The 19,447-nt window shown below is 41.7% G+C and overlaps 1 protein-coding gene and 1 pseudogene across 3 annotated transcripts in view; both read left to right on the forward strand.

The window, feature by feature from the left end:
* LOC111727166 overlaps window positions 1-10,132 on the forward strand; it is a 17,566-nt pseudogene extending 7,434 nt beyond the window's left edge.
* The window catches only part of PRKCB (protein kinase C beta), a 328,830-nt gene that overhangs the window by 207,807 nt on the left and 101,576 nt on the right, over window positions 1-19,447 (forward strand). For all 3 annotated transcript variants that reach the window (XM_003795734.2, XM_003795735.3, XM_023516740.1), the window contains exon 6: window positions 18,402-18,558. In XM_003795734.2, the coding sequence (XP_003795782.1) occupies window positions 18,402-18,558 (157 nt within the window). The remainder of the gene's footprint in view (window positions 1-18,401; window positions 18,559-19,447) is intronic.

Genomic DNA, 19,447 nt, shown 5'->3' on the forward strand with positions numbered 1-19,447 from the left:
CGCAGCTCGCCTCAGGAAGGTTGAAGTGCACTCTTCAATCTTCTCTCTTGTCTCTGCTCCAAACCATCAGCTAATTTGCTAAGGTTCTGTCCTTTCAGCCTCCTTCTGGACAGGAGCTTCTGTAAAAAACTGGCTGCAGTTCGCCATCTTGGCTCCGCTTATCGAAAAACTCAGTTCTTCTGACACACTGAATCTTCCAAGTGTTCAATAGCCACACGTGGCTAGTGGATGCTATATTGGACAGCAAACCTTTCTGTTATTTCAGAAAATTCTTTTGGACAACACTAGTTCTCCAAAGCAGTGGTTGTTCTGGGAAAGGGCTCCTTAAACCTTAGACACCCTCTTAGCATAAGCATGACCATTGTAGTGAGGTAGCCATTTAGAGACATTTGACCAAGAAGCCAAATGAATTGAGCCACAGGTCAAACCACGGAACAATGGCCCAGGCCGAGGTTCTCCAGAGGTGAATAACAATGGTTAAAGCCTCCCATCTCCACAGTATGGCAGGGCAGTCATTCCTGGAATGTTGCAGGGCTTGGACTTGCCACCCTGGCTGGGGGGGGAGTGGGGGCTCAGCAGGAGGTAGGCCTTCCATGGCTTTTTATACCCACATACTTGCTATTCTTGCTTCGTAAGCTTGATAAAGACACCTGGAACTGGGAAAGGTCAGGCTAACTCTGGTTCTTTCCCCAGCTCCGTTCTTTTCTTGAATAAACTCCCCTTTGTCCCTGGACTGGCCTCCTCTCCTTTCCGTGAACTATCACCCCATTTCTGTTCTGTACCCAGCAGTTCTCATATCTGAGGATGCATTAGAATAATCTAGAGGGCATGTTAAAATACAGGTTGCTGGGCTCCATCCTTGATCCAGGAGAGCTCAGTGAAGTCTGAGAATATGCATTTCTAATACATTCCCCGGTGACACTGGCGTCCCTGGTCTGGAGACCAACCTCTGAGGACTGCTCTCTGCAGTGGGCCTTCTCAGTCATGGTGTGAGGGAAAGGGCCATTGTTCTGAGCATGTCAAAGCTTGTGTGTGTCTTGTTTAGATGCCCCAGCTAAGCCCATTTGGGGTTTGGTCTCAGCATCTCTCCAGGACAGGCAGGCTGGGGATGTTTCTGGACATCGGCTTCCTGAAGCATTTTCATTGGCGTTTTTCTGGCTGAGGGAGGGGAAGGGTGCGGCTAACTCTGAGTATGGGGAGCAGAGGGACAGAACTGTGGAGCAGAGAAAGAGATTATCTGCTCTTCGTCTGTTCTCTCTGTCATTCTGGAGCCAAGGCTTTTGAGGTCTGATGGAGGGAAAGTGGAGACAGAGGCTTTCAGGACCGAAGAGTCAAGAACTTGCTGCCTTTGTTGTTCAGTTGTACCTTGACAGTTTTCTCCCTAAGGCAGTGATGACTCAGGTCTAGCTGCAGGGTCTAGGGGGAGGGGCCTCAGGGTATAAGTGACAGAATTCAAGGAAGTTTGAAGAGGGAGAAACACAGACTTAAAACTTCAGCATGTTACCTCGCCACGTGGGTGCTTTCAGCTTGTCCTTTAACCTGCAGGAAGGGCTCGCTCTCAGGGAGCTGGAGTACAGTGTCTGCTGGTGGACAGGGTCCCCAGAAGGGTTGTCTCTGTCTGAGCAGAGTTTGGAATGTTAGGCAGAGGTAGGGGACTGTGCTAGAACTCTCCCTGTCTCAACTGTGTGCCCCTTTTATAGACGGTCATTGGATCTGCATCAGGGTCTGAGGGCAGTTAGACATTCTTCTGGAACACTCAAGCAGTGCTTCTGTACCAGCTGGCAAATAGCTATGGCCCTCCTTCTCTCCTGGGATCCTCCCTGGACCTCCCCACAGCCCAGAAGCTAAAGTTAACACTTACTGTATCAGAGACCTCCAGGAGCCTGTTCCAATGCTTAGAACAGCATCAGTACTGGCTAGCTAGTGCCTGGGCTGTGGCATATAAAAGTATCTTGAATATTGTGCATGTGTGTGTGTGTACATACATAGTAGTAAAAAATGGGAGGAGGTGGAGAGGTATCTTAAGGTATGGCTATGGATAGTTTGGTAAAATTATAACAAAACGAAAGTGGGAGTGATGACAATTTCCTTCATGCTGCTTAAGACCCATCACTTTAATCCTCCATCCATCCAGCCCATTCATCCATCCATCTACCCACCCACCCATCCATCTCACTCACCCATCCATCCATTCATTCACCCACCCATCCATCCATTTGCCTACCCACCCAACCTATTTATTCCATCTATCTCCCCATCTATTCATTTAGGATGAATGGGTCCAGCAGGAAAATTCTCTTTCTTTTGGTGCTTCTGTGCCATTGAGGAAGTTTCACAGTACCTAAGGAGGAGACATTCCTCTGCTGGGACTTCTAACAAACACTTTCTTTCCCCCACTACCCCTGAACAGTAGTAGAAGAAACAGAAAACGTATCTTCAAATGATAGCCCTTTCCTCTGACTGCCTGGGGACCATGGCGTCAGAATATGGCCATCAGTTTTTTAAAATTCTTCTAATTCCATGATTCAGTGAGGTAGTTAATGTAGACAGGGCTCTTCTATCAAAGCAGAAAGCCCATGGAAGGTAAGAGAAAATATGTCCCGTTTCTCTAGAGAAGGGAGCTAAGCCTGCCTCCCTCCGAGCTGGGGAGGCTTTTGTCCCAAGCCTCTGGAAATTAAACCCATCACTTAGCGTTTTCACGGAGCAGATTGCGGGGCTGCTAGCCCTTGCTGCTTGGGTTTTGCAAAGCTGCAGACAGACAGTTTTGATTGAATGTCCAAATTAAGCTGCCAAGTAGCGACTCCACAGCTCCAGGGCCCCCATGTTAGTATTTATGTCACATCTTTAGAAATAATCACATTGCATAGCAGTGCCCAAAGCCATGTCAGCAGCCGCTGCTGTGGAGGGTAGAACACTGCCTGCCTGGCGCTTCATGCTACTTTTACGCAGCCCCCAGACAAGGGTGGGGCCTTGGGATGTGAGTGAGGAAGTGGTAAACCTCATCTGTCTTTGTTTTCACTCAACTAAAGGCATGAGGTGGTCTCCAGACAAGAAACAAAGCTAATTTTTTGCATGCCTTACTCCTAAACCATCTGTCCTAGGCATAAGGAAAGACCCTCAGGGCCAACCTGAGAGGAACAGATGTGCATGCGGGGAGAGTTTAATCTTGTTTTTCCAAGCTGGTCTGAAGAGCTCTTCCTCTATCTGTGAGCCCTAAGTGCTCTGCCCTGTAAGGAACAAGTGTTGTATCCCCAGAGGAACCCAGCAGTGACATTGCCCATGCCACTGAGGAATGCCAGGAATGTGTATGACGAGACTGGGGCTGGTGAGACCTGGACCTGTGGGGTTGTGGTTGTGGAGTCAACGTAGGTGCCAAACAGCCCTGGGAATTGTCTGAATGACCAGGGAAACTAAACAGGTTTAGTGAAACTCCCCAGATTTCCAAGTACCCGGTTCCAAGGAAAACCCAGTTACAGAGCACAAAAGTTACCTGGTTTTGGCAGCGATGCCCAGGCTCAGATCTCAGGGGAATCAGCTGGACTGAATCTTGGGGCATCCAAACTGTATCCAGTTCCAGTTTGTGAAGAATAATGTGCACAAGATCGGCTTCCCATCACACAGTGATTTCTTTCTCTGAGATTTAGAGTAATATTTCATTTCTAATTAAAAAAGTAATTCATGCTCAATCAAGACAATATATTTAATGTCTCCTTCTTCCAAATTCCCACTGAAATGACTAAGAGATTAGAAATGGGAAAAAAATTGATCAGGGTTTCAAACCAGAAAAATGGCATCAGTCACACACACACCAGAAGCTTTGAAGAATTTCTCTAAGATACAGTTTACACAATACTAGCTAATTTTGTGTTCTCTTTCCCCAAATCTAAGCCTCTTATACTTTTCTTTTATGTAATTGCACTGGTTGGTACCTCTAGAACAATGTTAAATTATAGTGGTGATAGCAGGCATGGTTCATTTGTGGCCTAAATATGCCTCTAGAATTTTACCAGTAAGCATGATGAAAGCCATTGATATGTTTATTATGTCAGGGGAAGCATACATCTATTCCTGTTTTTCTAAATAAGAGGGAATGATTATTGAGTTGTTTGTCAGTTGCCTTTTTTGGTCATTTTTGAGATAATTGTATAGTTTTTCTCCTTTAACCTGGTTTTATAGTGAATAACATTAATCATGGATTTTCTAAAACTGTGAAACCTTTTTGTTTGGGAAGTATATGATGAGATTTGAGTTTTTGAAAGATTGCTTTGGTAGCGAGTAAAGAAAGGGCTGCGTGAGACTTGAGGCTAAAAACCAATCAGGAGGATATTTAATTCTACCAGGAGAGGAAAAATGAGTGCCCAAGCAGCAGCCATATGGATAGCTGCTGTGTGTGAATCGCTCGTCACCTGCCAGGCACAATACAAAGCTTCAGATAGAACTTGATAATCACAAGAGCCTTATGACACAATTATTATTGTTAAGGTGGTAGCAGGATGGCTAGCAAGAAGGGCTCAGGTACACAAAGTGCTAAGGGGGCAGAAGAAACAATACATAGTCTTAGATTGCACCAAGGGAAGGAGACAAGGGTGATTTCCAGATTCTCACTTGGATAGTGGGAGGATGGTTAAATACTCACTAAGACTGACACTGAAAGAAAGGGAGCAAAGAAATAAATATTGTTGGACATTTTGAATTTGGCATACCTACGGGACATTCAGTACAAGATAGCCAGTAGACAGTTGTACATATGGTTCTAAAGCTCAGTGAAGAGGTGTGGGTGGGAGTTGTCAGTATCTAGGTAGCAGCTAAAATCATGGGAGTAGAGCGTTTGGGAAAATATGGAAATTAAAGAGAAAACTTCTAAAGAATCCATAGTTCAGTTCAAAGAATAAGTCTCAGGGGAAATTAAAAAATATTTTGAGCTAAAAGAAAATGAAAACACAACACATTGAACTTTGTGAAATCCAGCTAAAGAAGTCCTTAAAGTGAAATTTATATTGGTGAAGTCCACCAAACACTTTAAGAAGAAACACCAGTTTTTCCAAAAAGGGAGGGGAGGGAACATTTCTCAACTTAAGTTATGAGGCAAATTATTAACCTTCATATCAAAACCAGACAAAAGTAGTGCAAGAGGCCAGGTGTGATGGTGTATACCTGTACTCTCAGCTACTAGGGAGGCTGAGGCTGGAGGATCATTTGAGGCCAGGAGTTTGAGGCTGCAGTGAGCTGTGATTGCACTTGTGCATAGCAACTGAACAACATCCTGAACATAGTGATATCTGTCTCTCTCAAAAATAAAGTATGGGAAAAATACAAACAAATATCCCTTGTGTGCATAAATGTAAATATCTTCAGCAAAATATTAGCAATATATAAAGAGAATAGTATCTCCCAACCAAATGAGTTTTATCTTCATAATGCAAGGTTAGTTCAGTCAATAAAACCCAATCAAAGGGAGGTACCATGTTAAGAATGTAAAAAAACAAAAACCAGCAAACAATTCAGTTAATGTAGAGAAAACACTTGATAAGATTCAATAGTAAATCATGATGAAAGTTCTTCACACACTAGAAATGGAAAGGAATTTCCTTGACCTGGTAAAAGATACCTTCCAAAAACCTATTGTGTACTTAATGATGAACTTAGGAGGAAAGACTGCATGCTTTCCCCTTAAGCTATAAAACAAAACAAGATTATCCACACTCACCAGTCCTATTTGACAACATACTGAATATCTAGCCAATGCAATAAAACAGGAAAAATAAATAAAAGGCATATGTATTGGAAAGAAATAAAAACTGTCCATAGGAAAATAGAAAACATGATTACCTATGTAGAAAATCCATATGAATCTGTCAAAAATTATGAGAATTAATAAGTGAGTTTAGCTAGGGTGCCGGATACAAGATTAGCACAAAAGATCAATTATATTTTTATATATAGTAGGACCTCCACCTTCCTACACTGACCACCTCCTTAAATTGACCTAATTTTCATGGACCAGACACACACCACATATACGTATCAGGTATAGTAGGCCTAGTTCCCTAATGTGGATGGCCTCTGTTATGTTGACCAGTTTGTTACAGTCCCTTGGGTGGTCAACTTATAGAGGTTCTACTGTTTTAACAATTAGAAAACAAAATTTAAAAATGTATCATTTGCAATAGCTCCAAAACAAATGAAATATTTATGTGTAAATCTGAAAACACACATCTAGAATCTGTATTCTGAAAATTACAAAACACTGAAAGAAATCAAAGCGTACCCAAATAAATGCAGAGATATACCATGTTCATGGATTTAAAGATTCTGCACCCTACAGTTTTGAGACCACGTGTGGCCTTCTAAATCCTTGAGTGTGGCTTTTGACTGAATTCAGATTTTATAGAGATTTGTTCTGTGAAGTTTGGATTCTGTCAAGGGGACACATTTAGGGATCTGGAGGGGCTCACATGGTCTTGGGGCTATAGACTCCCCTCCTAAAATAAGAAAGGCAAAGAAACCAGAAGGATCAAAACTATTTTTAAGGTGAAGAATAAAGTTGGAGGAATCAGTACCCACTCTTAAGATTTAATATATAAAACTTTAGCAATCGGCTCAGTGCCTGTAATTCAAGTAGCTAAGGTGCCAGTCACATACACCAGAGCTGGCAAGTTTGAGCCCAGCCCAGGTCTGCCAAACAACAATGACAACTACAACCAAAAAATAGCCGAGTGTTGTTGCGGGAGCCTGTAGTCCTAGCTACTTGGGAGGATGAGGCAAGTGAATTGCTTAAACCCAGGAGCTGGAGGTTGCTGTGAGCTATGATGCCACAGCACTCTACCCAGGGTGACAGCTTGAGGCTCTGTCTCAACAAACAAACAAACAAACAAACAAACAAAAAACTTTAGCAATCAAGTTTAGTATGATATTGATGAAGAAAGAAAAAATAGACATATAAACAAAATGAACCTTGGTCTCCACCTGACACTTTGTAGAAGAATTAACTCAAAGTGCATCTTGGACTGGGCACAGTGGCTCAAGCCTGTAATCCTAGCATTTGGGGGAGGCTGAGGTGGCGCTAAGAAAAATAAAATGATCATAGATCAAAATGTAAAATATAAAGGTATAAAATTTTAGAAAACACAAGAGAAAAATTTTATGAAATTTTTATAAAATTCTGGAATTAGAGTTCTTATACATGGCATTAAAAAGATGAATTACAAAAGGAAAAAATCCTAAGTCAGACTACATTAAAATTAAAACATTTTTGTTCTGCATAAGACAGTGTTATAGAATGAAAGAACAAACTGCATGATGGAAGGAAAGGGTTTTCACATCACAAATCCAACAAAGGACTTGTAATCAGAGTGACATAACAGGAGGGCTTTAAAAGCATTCTTTGTCAGTCTTTGAGAGACAAAACGAGATTTAAAAAGGTATATAGAAACTTAAAGAATATAATTAAAATGAACATCAAATATCTCTATCTGGAGCCCTGATGCATTCTCTAAGAGAATTACTTTCTTTTTTACATATCTATAAAAATTGGTGATATATTAACTTGCTAGAGAAACCTTATTAAATTTTCCCCACTATATCCCCAGAAATTGCTCAGCCCACATTTTCTGATGAAAACTAGAACTAGAAGTTAATGACAAAAACATATAATAAAGAAGACCATTAGATAAGAGAGAAAGAGATAGGTGTCAGATGAGAGCCTTAAAAATTGCAATCTTGAGGGAAGGGATGGCGGCTCACACCTATAAGCCTGGCAGGCTGGGTGGAAGGATCCCTTTAGCTCAGTAGCTCAAGACCAGCCTACACAAGAGTGAGACCTCCATCTCTATTAAAACTAGAAAAAAATATAACTGGAAATGTTGGAGCATGCCTATAGTCCCAGCTACTTGGGAGGCTGAGGCAGGAGGATTGTCTGATCCTAGGAGTTTGAGGTTGCAGTGAGCTATCGAAAGAAAGAAAGAGAGAGGAGAGAGAGAGAAAGAAAGAGAAAGACAAAAGAATTGCATAATCTTGAAATTGCTTTTGTAGAGAATGGGAAAGGGAGTGGACTAGGGACACCCCGTATGGTCAGCAGGCAGTGTGTGGGGCCAGGTTGTGACTGGAGACCATGAGTATATGGAAACATAAAGTCCCTGTGTGGGATGTCGTCCTCTGGGAACACTCTAAGGCCAGTATTCCTGATGGTCAGCGGTATGCAGGGAGGATGATGTTAAAAGTGACAGAGAAGTAAAGACATTTAAGCCCTGATCAAAAGTGATCAAAAGGCTTCTCTACTGGAGCAGGGTTGGGAAAAGCAGTTGTACCAATGGAACACATCGGTGTTTTTCAACCTTTTTTTATATCCCGGTACACTTGAACCTATAGTTAAACTTCCACAGCACACTTAAATTATATTGATAAAAAAAAAAAAAGTATAAAAGGAACATACTTATGGTTTTGAACTTCTTTTTTTTGTTTTTATTAAATCATAGCTGTATACATTAATACTGTCATGGGGTACAGTGTGGTGTTTTCATATACAATTTGAAATATTTTCATCCAACTGGTTAACATAGCTTTCATGTCATTTTCTTAGTTATTGTGTTAAGACATTTATATTCTACATTTAGAAAGATTCACATGTACCCTTATAAGATGAACCATAGGTGTGATCCCACCAATCACCCTCCCAACTTCTTTAAAAATAATTTAATGATCTGTAAAAATTTTCAAGGCACACCTGACATCCTCTCATGGCACCCCAGTGTTCCTGGCACACCGGTTGAAAATCACTGGGATAGAAGAAAGAGTTGAAGAACTGGAGAGTTTGATGTGATTAAAAAACATTAGCATACAGGAGCAGAGAGTCAAAAGGATAAAAGATCATTGGATGGGGTTTTGGCGGGAAAAGTGCTGTGTTTGTGGCTGGCAAAGGACACCCTGCGTGGTGCTGGGAGGAGTCGTGGTAGCGCCTTTTGTGGGAGGCCAGGACTTGGTGCAAACTCTGGGAGAGGGTGCCCACGGAGACAGAATGGCTTCTTTGGTGTGTTAGCTATTGCACTTCACCTTTTCTGGTCTTAGGAGACCAGAACATCTCCTATTGGATGAATGCGATAACCTTAAAGTCTCTGACTTTGGCTTGGCAGCAATGTTTCAACATAATAATCAAGAACATTTGTTGGATAAGATGTGTGGTACTTCACCTAGGGGCTCCAGAACTTCTGAAGAGAAAAGAATTCCACATAGAAACAGTTGATGTTTGGTCCAGCGGAACAGTGCTGCTTCCTGCGTTGGCTGGAGAATTGCCATGGGACCAGCCCAGTGGGAGTTGTCAGGAATATTCTGATTGGAAAGGAAAAAACAAACAAGCAAAAAAACATACCTCAACCCTTGGGAAAAAATCAGTTCTGCTTCTCTAGCTCTGCTGCATAAAATCCTAGTTGAGAATCCATCAGCAAGAATTACCGTCTCACATATCAAAAAAGATAGATGGCACAGTGAACCCCTCTAGAAAGGGGCAGAGAGGCCCCAAGTCACTTCAGTCACTTCAGATGATGTGTCAGGGTCTCCCAGTGGATTCTTCAATCCAGTTTGGAACTTCTCTCTATCCGAGTTCTTCTAGTGAAGAAAAATGTCAAGTGCTCCAGTTTCCAGCCAGAACCATGGACAGGTCTGTCTTTATGGGATCCCAGTCCCTCATATATTGATAAACTGGTACAGGAACCAGTTTTTCCCAACCCACATGTACTGATCATATGCTTCTAAATAGGCCCTTCCTTGGCACCCCAGGACCCTCACAGAACCCCTGGCAGCACCTGGTCAAAAGAATGACACGATTCTTTACCAAATTGGATGCAGATAAATCTTATCAATGCTTGAAATTTCGAAGAAGAATTACATGGTTCAGGTTACTGTATCAATAAGTGATAGGAGAAACAATAAACTCATTTTCAAAGTGAATTTGGTAAAAATGGATGAGAAGATACTGGTTGACTTCCGGCTTTCTGAGGGTGATGGATTGAAGTTCAAGAGCCACCTCCTGATGAATAAAGGGAAGCTGAGTGATGCTGTGAGCAGCCAGAAGGTCTGGCTTCCTGGCACACGACTAGCCCACTGGGAGATCCTGGTGAATATAGTGCTGCTGTGTTAACACGATTCTTCCCCGAGAAGATCATCTTATTCTGCAAACTGTTAACAATATTTTCCTGAAGCTTTCACTATCTTCTTTATCCAAACTTCTTCTGATTTCTTTTTGTATGTTCTACATACAAATAATACCTGTATGTTAGTTGTAAGTAAAACTTTGAGAAAGAGATGGATAAAACTTGTCAGCTGTGTTTAGTGTCTGGATTAAAAACCCTTTTACCAGCTTTTATACCAATGTAATATCTCACTTTGTTTCCTCCAAAAAGTACACATATTCTCTGTGTTTATCTAATTGTAAGGATGGATTAGTAAAGGCTTAACCTTGTGTTGGATGGTAGATTTATAAGTCTGTTTGAGGTCGACTTCAAAGAATGCATCTCCAAGATTTGTACTTAACATTTTCAAAAGGGCCAGACCAGTTATATAAACTTATTTTTGAATTATAACAATTAGTTGAAATTGTCAGTACATGTTTTTTTCCAGTGCACTTGGTACATTTAAAATGCTGATTCATGTTTCAAGTAGAAGTTGAGCATAAACTCCAGTGCTTATCTAATTTTAAGAATTACTGTTGCAGATTTTAAATATTTTTCTATATTATTTTTTACCGTCACGCTCATATTTTAATTCTTTACTACCAAAATAAGTTCTGTTTTGAAAAATAAAAAAAGATCATTGGATGGCAACAATCTGGATGTGTTTAAAAAAAAAAAAAAAGATGAATGGTGAGTTCACAGGAGAGGCCATGCAGGTGACACTCGGAGCACCGACACTGGAATGGAGATGAAGTCGTGAGAAGAAATGGTGGATTTACCAGGTTTGGCTGCAGATCACCTGTCATTCATTCTCACGTGACCTCCTCCAAGATTCATTTGTACATGTATGAAAATCACACTGGAGGGATGCTCTCCTAGCCCTGAAACGTATCTTGATTGTTACATAAGGGTGTCCATAAAGTTCACGTGCAATTCAAAATTTTATCCAAACTTAAAATTTTAAATCACACTCGAACTTTATGGACACTCTTGTATAACAATCAAGATACATATTAAACTGTTTCTGAGTTGAACACGAACTTTATGGACTAATGTGGTCTAAATTCTCTGGAAGGAGGAAAAAAACCAACACCCGTTGAGCCTCTGCCGTATGCCTTACTTTGATGCTATCATCCTCTCTGATTAGGGGGATCATGTAAATTATTGTCAAAACTCGAACTCTTTTGAGAGTGAAAGGGCAACAAGTGTAATTGAGATTGTCCTAGGCAAATAGGGATGGATGGTCATCTTCCTTATTATCCTACGGCCGCTCTGAGTTGTCTGTAGTTTTGTGATCATTTTAGAGACAGGGAAACTGAGGCTCAAAAGTCAGTTGACTAAGATCACCCAGTTAGTGAGAGTCATGGCCAAGAGGTGGGATTCAAACCCGGGCCTGCCTGACTCTTGAGTCCAGTCACTGTTCGTTTGGTTCCTGATTCACCGGCACAAGCTTTGCATGGTTGTTTCCCTTGCTGTGGCCTGACAGGCTCTCTTCTCGTCAAACACCGTGACAAGCCCAGCTGGAAGCCTGTCTCAACACAGATAATTAGATGTGTGATAACTGTACCCCTGCCAGCAGTGACAGGAAGCCAGCTGTTGTAGGAGCCTTTGGGGCCATGACATGCCTGGGATGACTTAGATGCTGCATGCGGGCTGTCCACAGACCCCTGTTTGCTGGGTTTGTCATCAGAGCCCATCAGACGAGGCTGCACAGCTTGGCACGTTGTGAGGACTGGGAAGGGGATTCCGAGGGCTCACAGTGGCCACAGTGTCCATCAAAGGAGCTTGGGGTTAGAAGAAGTAATAGTGAGAAGGAATTGAAGGGACACTATTCTAGATTAGAGAGAAAGGTCTAAAGAAGCTTCCAACTTAAGAAAGGGTGGCAGGGTAGGGAGGTTAACCAAAGGCCCAGATGAACCACTGGCCACCAGGAGGTGACTAGAACAGAGGAGGGGTGGGACAGGATAACAATGATAGGTTGATGGCTCTGAAATGTTTCACCTGTTGAGTGTGTCTGCTTCTAACCCCAGTTTGATGTTAGGGGGCATGTGCTGAGGGTGTCCGTCTTATCTCAGTGTGGCCATCCTGGGTCTGTGTGTTATTCACTGTGGGGCTCATTCAGATCAAATGTTTTTAAGGCATGACTCTGCAGATTCAGTTGCTCTGGGAAGTCTCTGGGGGAACAAGATGGGGTCCTTGAAGGCCAGAAACCACTGATACACATCTGAATTTTTTAGTTAAGTTTTAATGACACAATACATGCACGCATTCTCTTTGTCAGAAACTTAGAATGTGACAGATAAAGCTAATAGCACTCAAACCAGGTTCTTACGCCTCCTCCTGAGATGTGACTGTTAGCTTAAATCAATTTGGGTTATATCCTTCCAGACTCTTTTCTGTCTATTGACATTCATCTGTGACCTTGAAGAAAATGTATTTTGTTGTACTTTTCTCTTGAAGACTTGGAGGGCCTTTTAATTTAAATTCTTTATTTAAGTAAAATTTCAAATTTATAGAAAGCTGTCAAGAATAGTGCAAGTAATTTCTACATATGCTGTCTCATTTACTAATTGTTTATACCTTGCCCCATATTCCTACATATGTGCGTTTTTTTTTTTTTTTTTCTGATCTACCTGGGAGTTCAGTTGGGGTCATGGTTCCCATTTATCCCTGACCACTTCAGGCTGTGTCTCCCAAAACATTCTTTTACATATGCCTAGTATGATTATCCAAATGCGAAGTGTAACCTGGAGCTAATGTTAGTGTAATCCAAATTTCATTAATCCAGTCACGACTGTTCTCATACCTTTTTCTTTTTTGCAGTTTTTTTTTTCTTTTGGCCAGGGCTGGGTTTGAACCCACCACCTCCGGCATATGGGGCCAGTGCCCTATTCATCTGAGCCACAGGTGCCACCCTCATACCTTTTTCTTAAACAAAAGAGGCTTTGTATTGCAATCAGTCATGTCTCTTCATCTCTCTTTTTTCGACATGTTAGTGCATATAGGTAGCCCAGGATCACCAGCACGGGCCGGGTACTTCTCAGTATGAATAAACTATTTACTCCTTTCTCCACTGATGTGCACTCTGGCTACTTCCTACTTTTGTCATCTCACAGATCCTCAAACTACACGATAGTGGGTGTTGTTTTGAATTACTGTTCTGAGGACACACAGTGAGAACAAATAGAGACTTGGTATGTTGAGAAAGGAGTTAATAGGACAGGCACAGTGGGTCATGCTGAAATCCTACCACTTTGAGAGGCTGAGGTGGGAGGATTGCTTGAGTCCAGGAGTAAAAGACCAGCCTAAGCAATGTCGTGAGACTTCATCTCTATGAAAGACAAAAGAAAACTACCTGGGCATGGTGGTACACACCTGCAGTCCCAGTTGTTTAGAAGACTGAGGCAAGAGGATGGTATGAACCCAGGAGGTGGAGGCTGCAGTGAGCTATGATGAGCTGATCTTTAGCCTGGGAGACAGAACTAGACTCTATCCCCCACCCTCCAAAAAAAACTAATAAAGATACACTCCTGATTCATACCATGTGGGATCAAGGTATGACAGCGGTGTAATTATTCAGCATTTTCCAGCTGCTAATTGTATTATATGTTGGAAAGAAAAAAATTAGAAAGTTCTTGGTGAAGAACCATTCTTAGGGAAAGAGTTAACATTCAATGGTATCATTTTATGGAGCCAGCAGTGTCTTAGGTAACTTTCGCCACAATGCAGGGTGCTTGTCTACTCTGAAGACCCTTTGATGGAAACAGCGAGCCCTTACACCCCATCCAGACCCACATCTGAGTCGAAGCAATGATCTCCGGACCAGGACACTCTTCTCTTGTACATTTAGCAAACTTCCACCAGGGGGAAAGTTTGCTATTTCTGCTTTGTGTGAAGCATTTGTACCATCTGGGCTGGCTGGATTTCAACAAAGATAGTAAAGAAACATTTATCAAGAAAAATCAAAGTCGGTCTCGCCAAGTGTGGTCTAGAGAGATTTGCTTCCCTGATATATTTGTGGCTCTCTTACTGCTGGGAAACATGACTTTGACAAGCTTCAGGAGGGACAGCCCTTTGGATCTTAGCCTGAAGCTACTGTCAGCTGCTCATGATAGAGTGGTTTTAGTAGTCAAAGCTCTTAGAGATGTGAATGCAAACAGTCCCCAAGTCAATTCCACTCCATCCCTTTCCACAGACTTTTTTGGACCCTTTGGTAAGAGGATAGACTCAAAAGGGCAGAGACTCTGTCTCTTTAAAAAAAAAAAATGTTTGGTTCTGGTAGATGCACAAGGAAAGGTCATTCTTAAACTATTAGTCTTGGGGCCAGCACAGTGTGGCTCACGCCTATAATCCTATCACTCTGGCGGGTGGATTATTTGAGCTCAGGAGTTTGAGAACAACCTGAACAAAAGTGAGACCCCCATCTCTACTAAAAATAGGAGAAAACAAAGAACAAAAACTAACTCACCATGGTGGTGCATACGTGTAGTCCCAGCTGCTCAAAAGGCTGAGACAAGAGGATTGCTTGAGCTCAAGAGTTTGAGGTTGCTGTGAGCTATGATGATGCCACGACACTCTGCCTGCCCAGGGTGACACAGTAAGACTTTGTCTCAAGAAAAAAAAAAAAAAAGCCCAAATCATTAGTCTTGAAGCGAGCAGCTCCAGAGCATAACACACTTGTCCTGCAAAGAGCCGTGAAGTTCTAAACTTACAAAAGATTTTTTTTCCCCAATGACTATCCTCATGTGTGGTGGGGGATTGGAGGGGGTGGGATTACCAGAAGGAAGAAAGATGAGCTGTTCCCACTTGCATATGTGTTGCTAATCAACCAGACAGACAGGTTTCTGGCACTTCAGGGTGTCTCAGATCATGTGTTTATGCAGCGCACTAGGTGATAGATGTGTCATTCCAAGATTTCAGCCTAGAAACAGGCACATGCTATTTTTCTTGGAAGGCTTAAGAGACAAGAGAAAGTAACAGTTGGAGATTGTATTCCATGGGGGAAGTACAAGAAATTGTTAATCTCTAGAACCACATGACTTAATGTGTGTCCTATGAACTGTCAGTATCAGCATCACAGAGGATGTGGTTGAAAAGCAAATGAGCAGGTCTCACTCCGGACTTTTGATATCAGAATCGGCCGGGGGGGGGGGGCAGGGTGTAGGGGCAGGGGGCAGTTCTAGGAATCTGTGTCTCACAAGCCCTGTGAGTGAGTCTTACGCACACTAAGGTTTAAGAAACACTTTTCTTTAAGTATTCCTGTGGAAGGGTTGAATGCATTGTTCTCAAGAAGAAAAACACAAGTTGTTGCGTTTGACGTGGGGAAGTGGTTAAGTTTTCATAAAAAATATGGGCAAATGTGAAAGAGGGCACTGAATGTGAATAATAATAATGAAATAGCAGTAATATAATTAATGTATTTGTATAATTATATATAAAATTTATGTAATAGTGGAATAACAGTGATATAGTTAACATTTATTTATTGAATATTTTCTAAGTTCTGGATTCTGTCTTAAACATGAATGTTCTTTATCTAATTCTACTCTTGTAACAAGCCATTTTATTGATCAAGAAATTGAGGTTCAAACGTGGGAAGTAACTGCTAGATAAGGTGCAGACCCTGACATCTTGTACCTCTGCATCCCTGACACTGTACAGCCTGGTTACTCTCTGATTAGAAATCAATTATATTTTAAATACATTTTTACATACTCCTTGGGGACAGGATCAACATCTTATTTTGTCCCTTGCATCACCAGTGTCTAGCAGAAGGCTTAGCACATAGTACAGACTTGCTTGTTGAAGTTAACTAATTAAGGCAGAAGAGGAAAAGCTTGCTGCTTTTGGTGCAAGAATGAACTACAACTTGCAAGCGGAGATGGAGGAGGAATTTGCCCTGTGGATAAAGGGAAGAAAGTGCCATTTTGCTGAAATACAGAAAAATGTCAGTGCAGAATAAGTTACTACTTGCATCCTAATACTCCACCCATCTCCTTTATTTTCCCATCTCCTTTATTTAGTACCGACACCTTATTAGCTATATGATTTTAGGCAAATCAATCCTATTGTTTTTTGGCAATAGTCAGCTGTTTGGGCATAGGAAAATAAAAGGCAGATATTTGAATTTAAATAGGTTTGAGGGTTTGCCAGATCAATAAAATGGAAGGAAAGAGGGGCAAAGGAGATGAAGGCTTTTTCGAGGGAGAGGTTATAATGTACCATGGAATCTAAGCTGGGGGATGAACAGAGTAATTGCAAGAGAAAAAAGAGAGATGGAGAGAATGTATTGGGTACAAAGGGCTGATTGGTAAAGGAAAGGGGGTAAGACAGTGGGGTACATGAAACTGAAGCTGAGCAAGTGGCACACTTGAACTTAGTGGAATAATAAGGTCCAGGGTATAACATGGGAGGCGATGACTCTGATCTGGTGGAAGCAGAGGTTGTAGGAATTGAGAGGGTGCTTGACCTTCTCCGTTCCAATATTCATTTTTTTCTAATTTGTTTTTCTTCTTGAATTTATAGAACTCCTGTTTTTATTGTCTTATTGCACTTAGGGAACACTATGAAAAAGTCTTGATTAATGGCGATGGTAATGGATATCTTTGTCTTATTCCTGTCTTTAATGGGATTGCATTTATCATGAACTGTGGTGCTATTATTTCATATAGCCTTAATCCCGTTAAGAAGATTTCCTGCTATTTCTAGATAACTGCAATGATTTGATGGTTTTCTTCATTGACCTATGAATATGATGAATATATTAAAAATTGATTTCCTAAGATTGAACCATCTTTGCATTCCTGGTAGAAGTCATTAGAAGATAGTTTGATTTAAAGGCTGGCACAATGGCTCACACCTATAATCCTTGGCACTCTGGGAGGCTGAGGCAAGTGGATCACTTGAGCTCAGGAGTTCAAGACCAGCCTGAGTAAGAGCAAGACCCCATCTCTAAAAATAGCTGGACATTGTGGCAGGTGCCTACAGTCCCAGGTACTTGGGAGGATGAGGCAAGGGGATGGCTTCAAACAAAAAACCCCAAAACGGCAATTTGATTTCATTTGGATTGACTATATTGCCCTGGATTTTTCTATCATAGATGAGATGGTTGGCACTTTATCCTCTTTAGGAGCTATTCAACTCTCATTTTTTTGGTCTCCTTCCCTTGACTATCTGTGTTACGGGCTTTTGAATCGACTCCTAATTCACTTCTTCACGTTTCTCCAGTCCGATGTTTTGTTCTCCCTTATCCATTCTATGGCCAGTTGCATCTACATTGCTGATTCTCTGATTCATTCCTTTTCTTGTCTAAGTTGTCTTATAAACTCGTAGGGTGTTATTAATTGGGGGTGGAGTCTGTAATGTTGCTGTTATTTCTCCAGCCTTCTCTCTATGGGTTGTCTGAGTGCCAATTATGGGTGATAAATGAACAATAGGTCCACCTTGGCTTAAAGGGTAACTATTTGCTTTCTTTTTTTTTTTATCTTTTTCTTTTTGAATTAAGGTAAAATTCACGCAACATAAAATTAACCATTAGCCGTTTTTTAGTGTAGAATTCAGTGACATTTATAATACATGCATAGTGTTGTGTGACCATCATCTCTGTCTAGTTCTAAGACATTTTCATTAGCCCTAAAGGAAGCCCTGTATCACGAGGTGGTGACTTCCTCCCTCCCACCCCCTGGCAACTAGCAGTCCACTTTGTGTCTGTAGATTTACCTGTTCTGGATGTGTCCTATCAATAGGGTCATACAGTATGTGACCTTCTGTGTCTGGGACAGGAATGTTTATAGCAGGACTATTCAAAACAGCCAGAAAGTAGAAACAACTCAACTGATGAATGGATAAACAAAATGTGAGATGCCTATACAACAGAATAATATTCAGCCATAAAAAGGAGTGAAGTACATACTGTGTTGTGGTGAACCTTGGAAATGTTATGTTGAATGAAGGAAGCCAGTCTCGAGAATTTTCGGTTCAACTTAGGGGTGGCGTGGGGATAGCAGTATGAAAGTGGGCCATCAGTTTTTAACCAATATAGAACAGAGTTTATCTCTTACCAGCTCATCTCCTTTTGTATGCTTCTTAAGCTATTGGCGTTGATACAATTAAAATTCCCATTTAACTAAGCATGATGCCAGGGACACTTCCACAGGTTCTACAGCCATCGTTGGTTGGTGCTTAAACATTCTAAGCATTACTAACGCTGAAACTGCTTTTTTTTTTTTTCTGTTTTAGTAAGAGATGCTAAAAACCTTGTACCCATGGACCCCAATGGCTTGTCAGATCCCTACGTAAAACTGAAACTGATTCCTGACCCCAAAAGTGAGAGCAAGCAGAAGACCAAAACCATCAAGTGCTCCCTCAACCCTGAGTGGAATGAGACATTTAGATTGTAAGTCGAAATCGTCGCAGCCCAGCATGGGTGGTTGGAGGTGGGTTATGGGCTGCTTGAGATCAGGGAGCTCCTCTCTGAGCTGCTGTGTCCTTTCCTCCCTGCCTGCTCCTCCCTCCCTCATTCTCTACTTTCTCTCCCTTCTCTTCCATCTGCATTTTTGTATTGTGAGCCAAGAAAAAATTAATTAATTTTTAACTATTAATTATTTTACTGGAGTTGAAAATGCCTGTGGTGTGGGGCTAGTGGGTGGGTAGGAGACAGTGTGTTGTGTTGCTAGGTGAAGACAAGTTGTAGGATAAGGGATGGATCTCAGCGAATGGGGGGGATAACCTATAGAGTGGGGTGACAGCCTCTCTAGGGTGAGTTTGTGGGTGATGCCTGGCCTGCAGCCTGCCCCTACACAGGAGTCCCTGGCAAGGAGAATCTGAGAATCTCTTTTTGATGCATCTGGACTATATCAGGTGTTAATTATATATAATGGCCAATTTATTATGCATACACTGTGTGTAACAAGCTTTATTGGCTCATTTCATTCCCAATTTATCTATAAGGCAGGTAGGGGTTAAAGAATGTGCTCAAAGTCCCATAGCAAATCTAGGTGGACTGGGTTTCAGCTCCAGGTAATCAGCATGCTGTACCTCCCCATTTCCCTCCCTCACGGCAGAAGTGGGCTTGATTTAAGCCTCAGTCAGGTCATGCCTCAGAACAGACAATTTCCCCAGAGAAACACCAACAAGATTTTTCTCTTCTATTCTCTCCTTTTGTCTTCTCCCCTCTCCTCTCTGCCCCTCCCCTCCTCTCCCCTCTTTTCTTTCTCTTTTCTTTTCCCCCTCCCCTCACCTCTCCCCTCACCTTCCCTTCCCTTTGTATTTTTTTTTTTTTTTTT

This window comes from Otolemur garnettii, unplaced genomic scaffold (assembly GCF_000181295.1).
Source record: "Otolemur garnettii isolate 467f Iridium unplaced genomic scaffold, OtoGar3 scaffold00096, whole genome shotgun sequence".
NCBI lineage: Eukaryota > Metazoa > Chordata > Mammalia > Primates > Galagidae > Otolemur > Otolemur garnettii.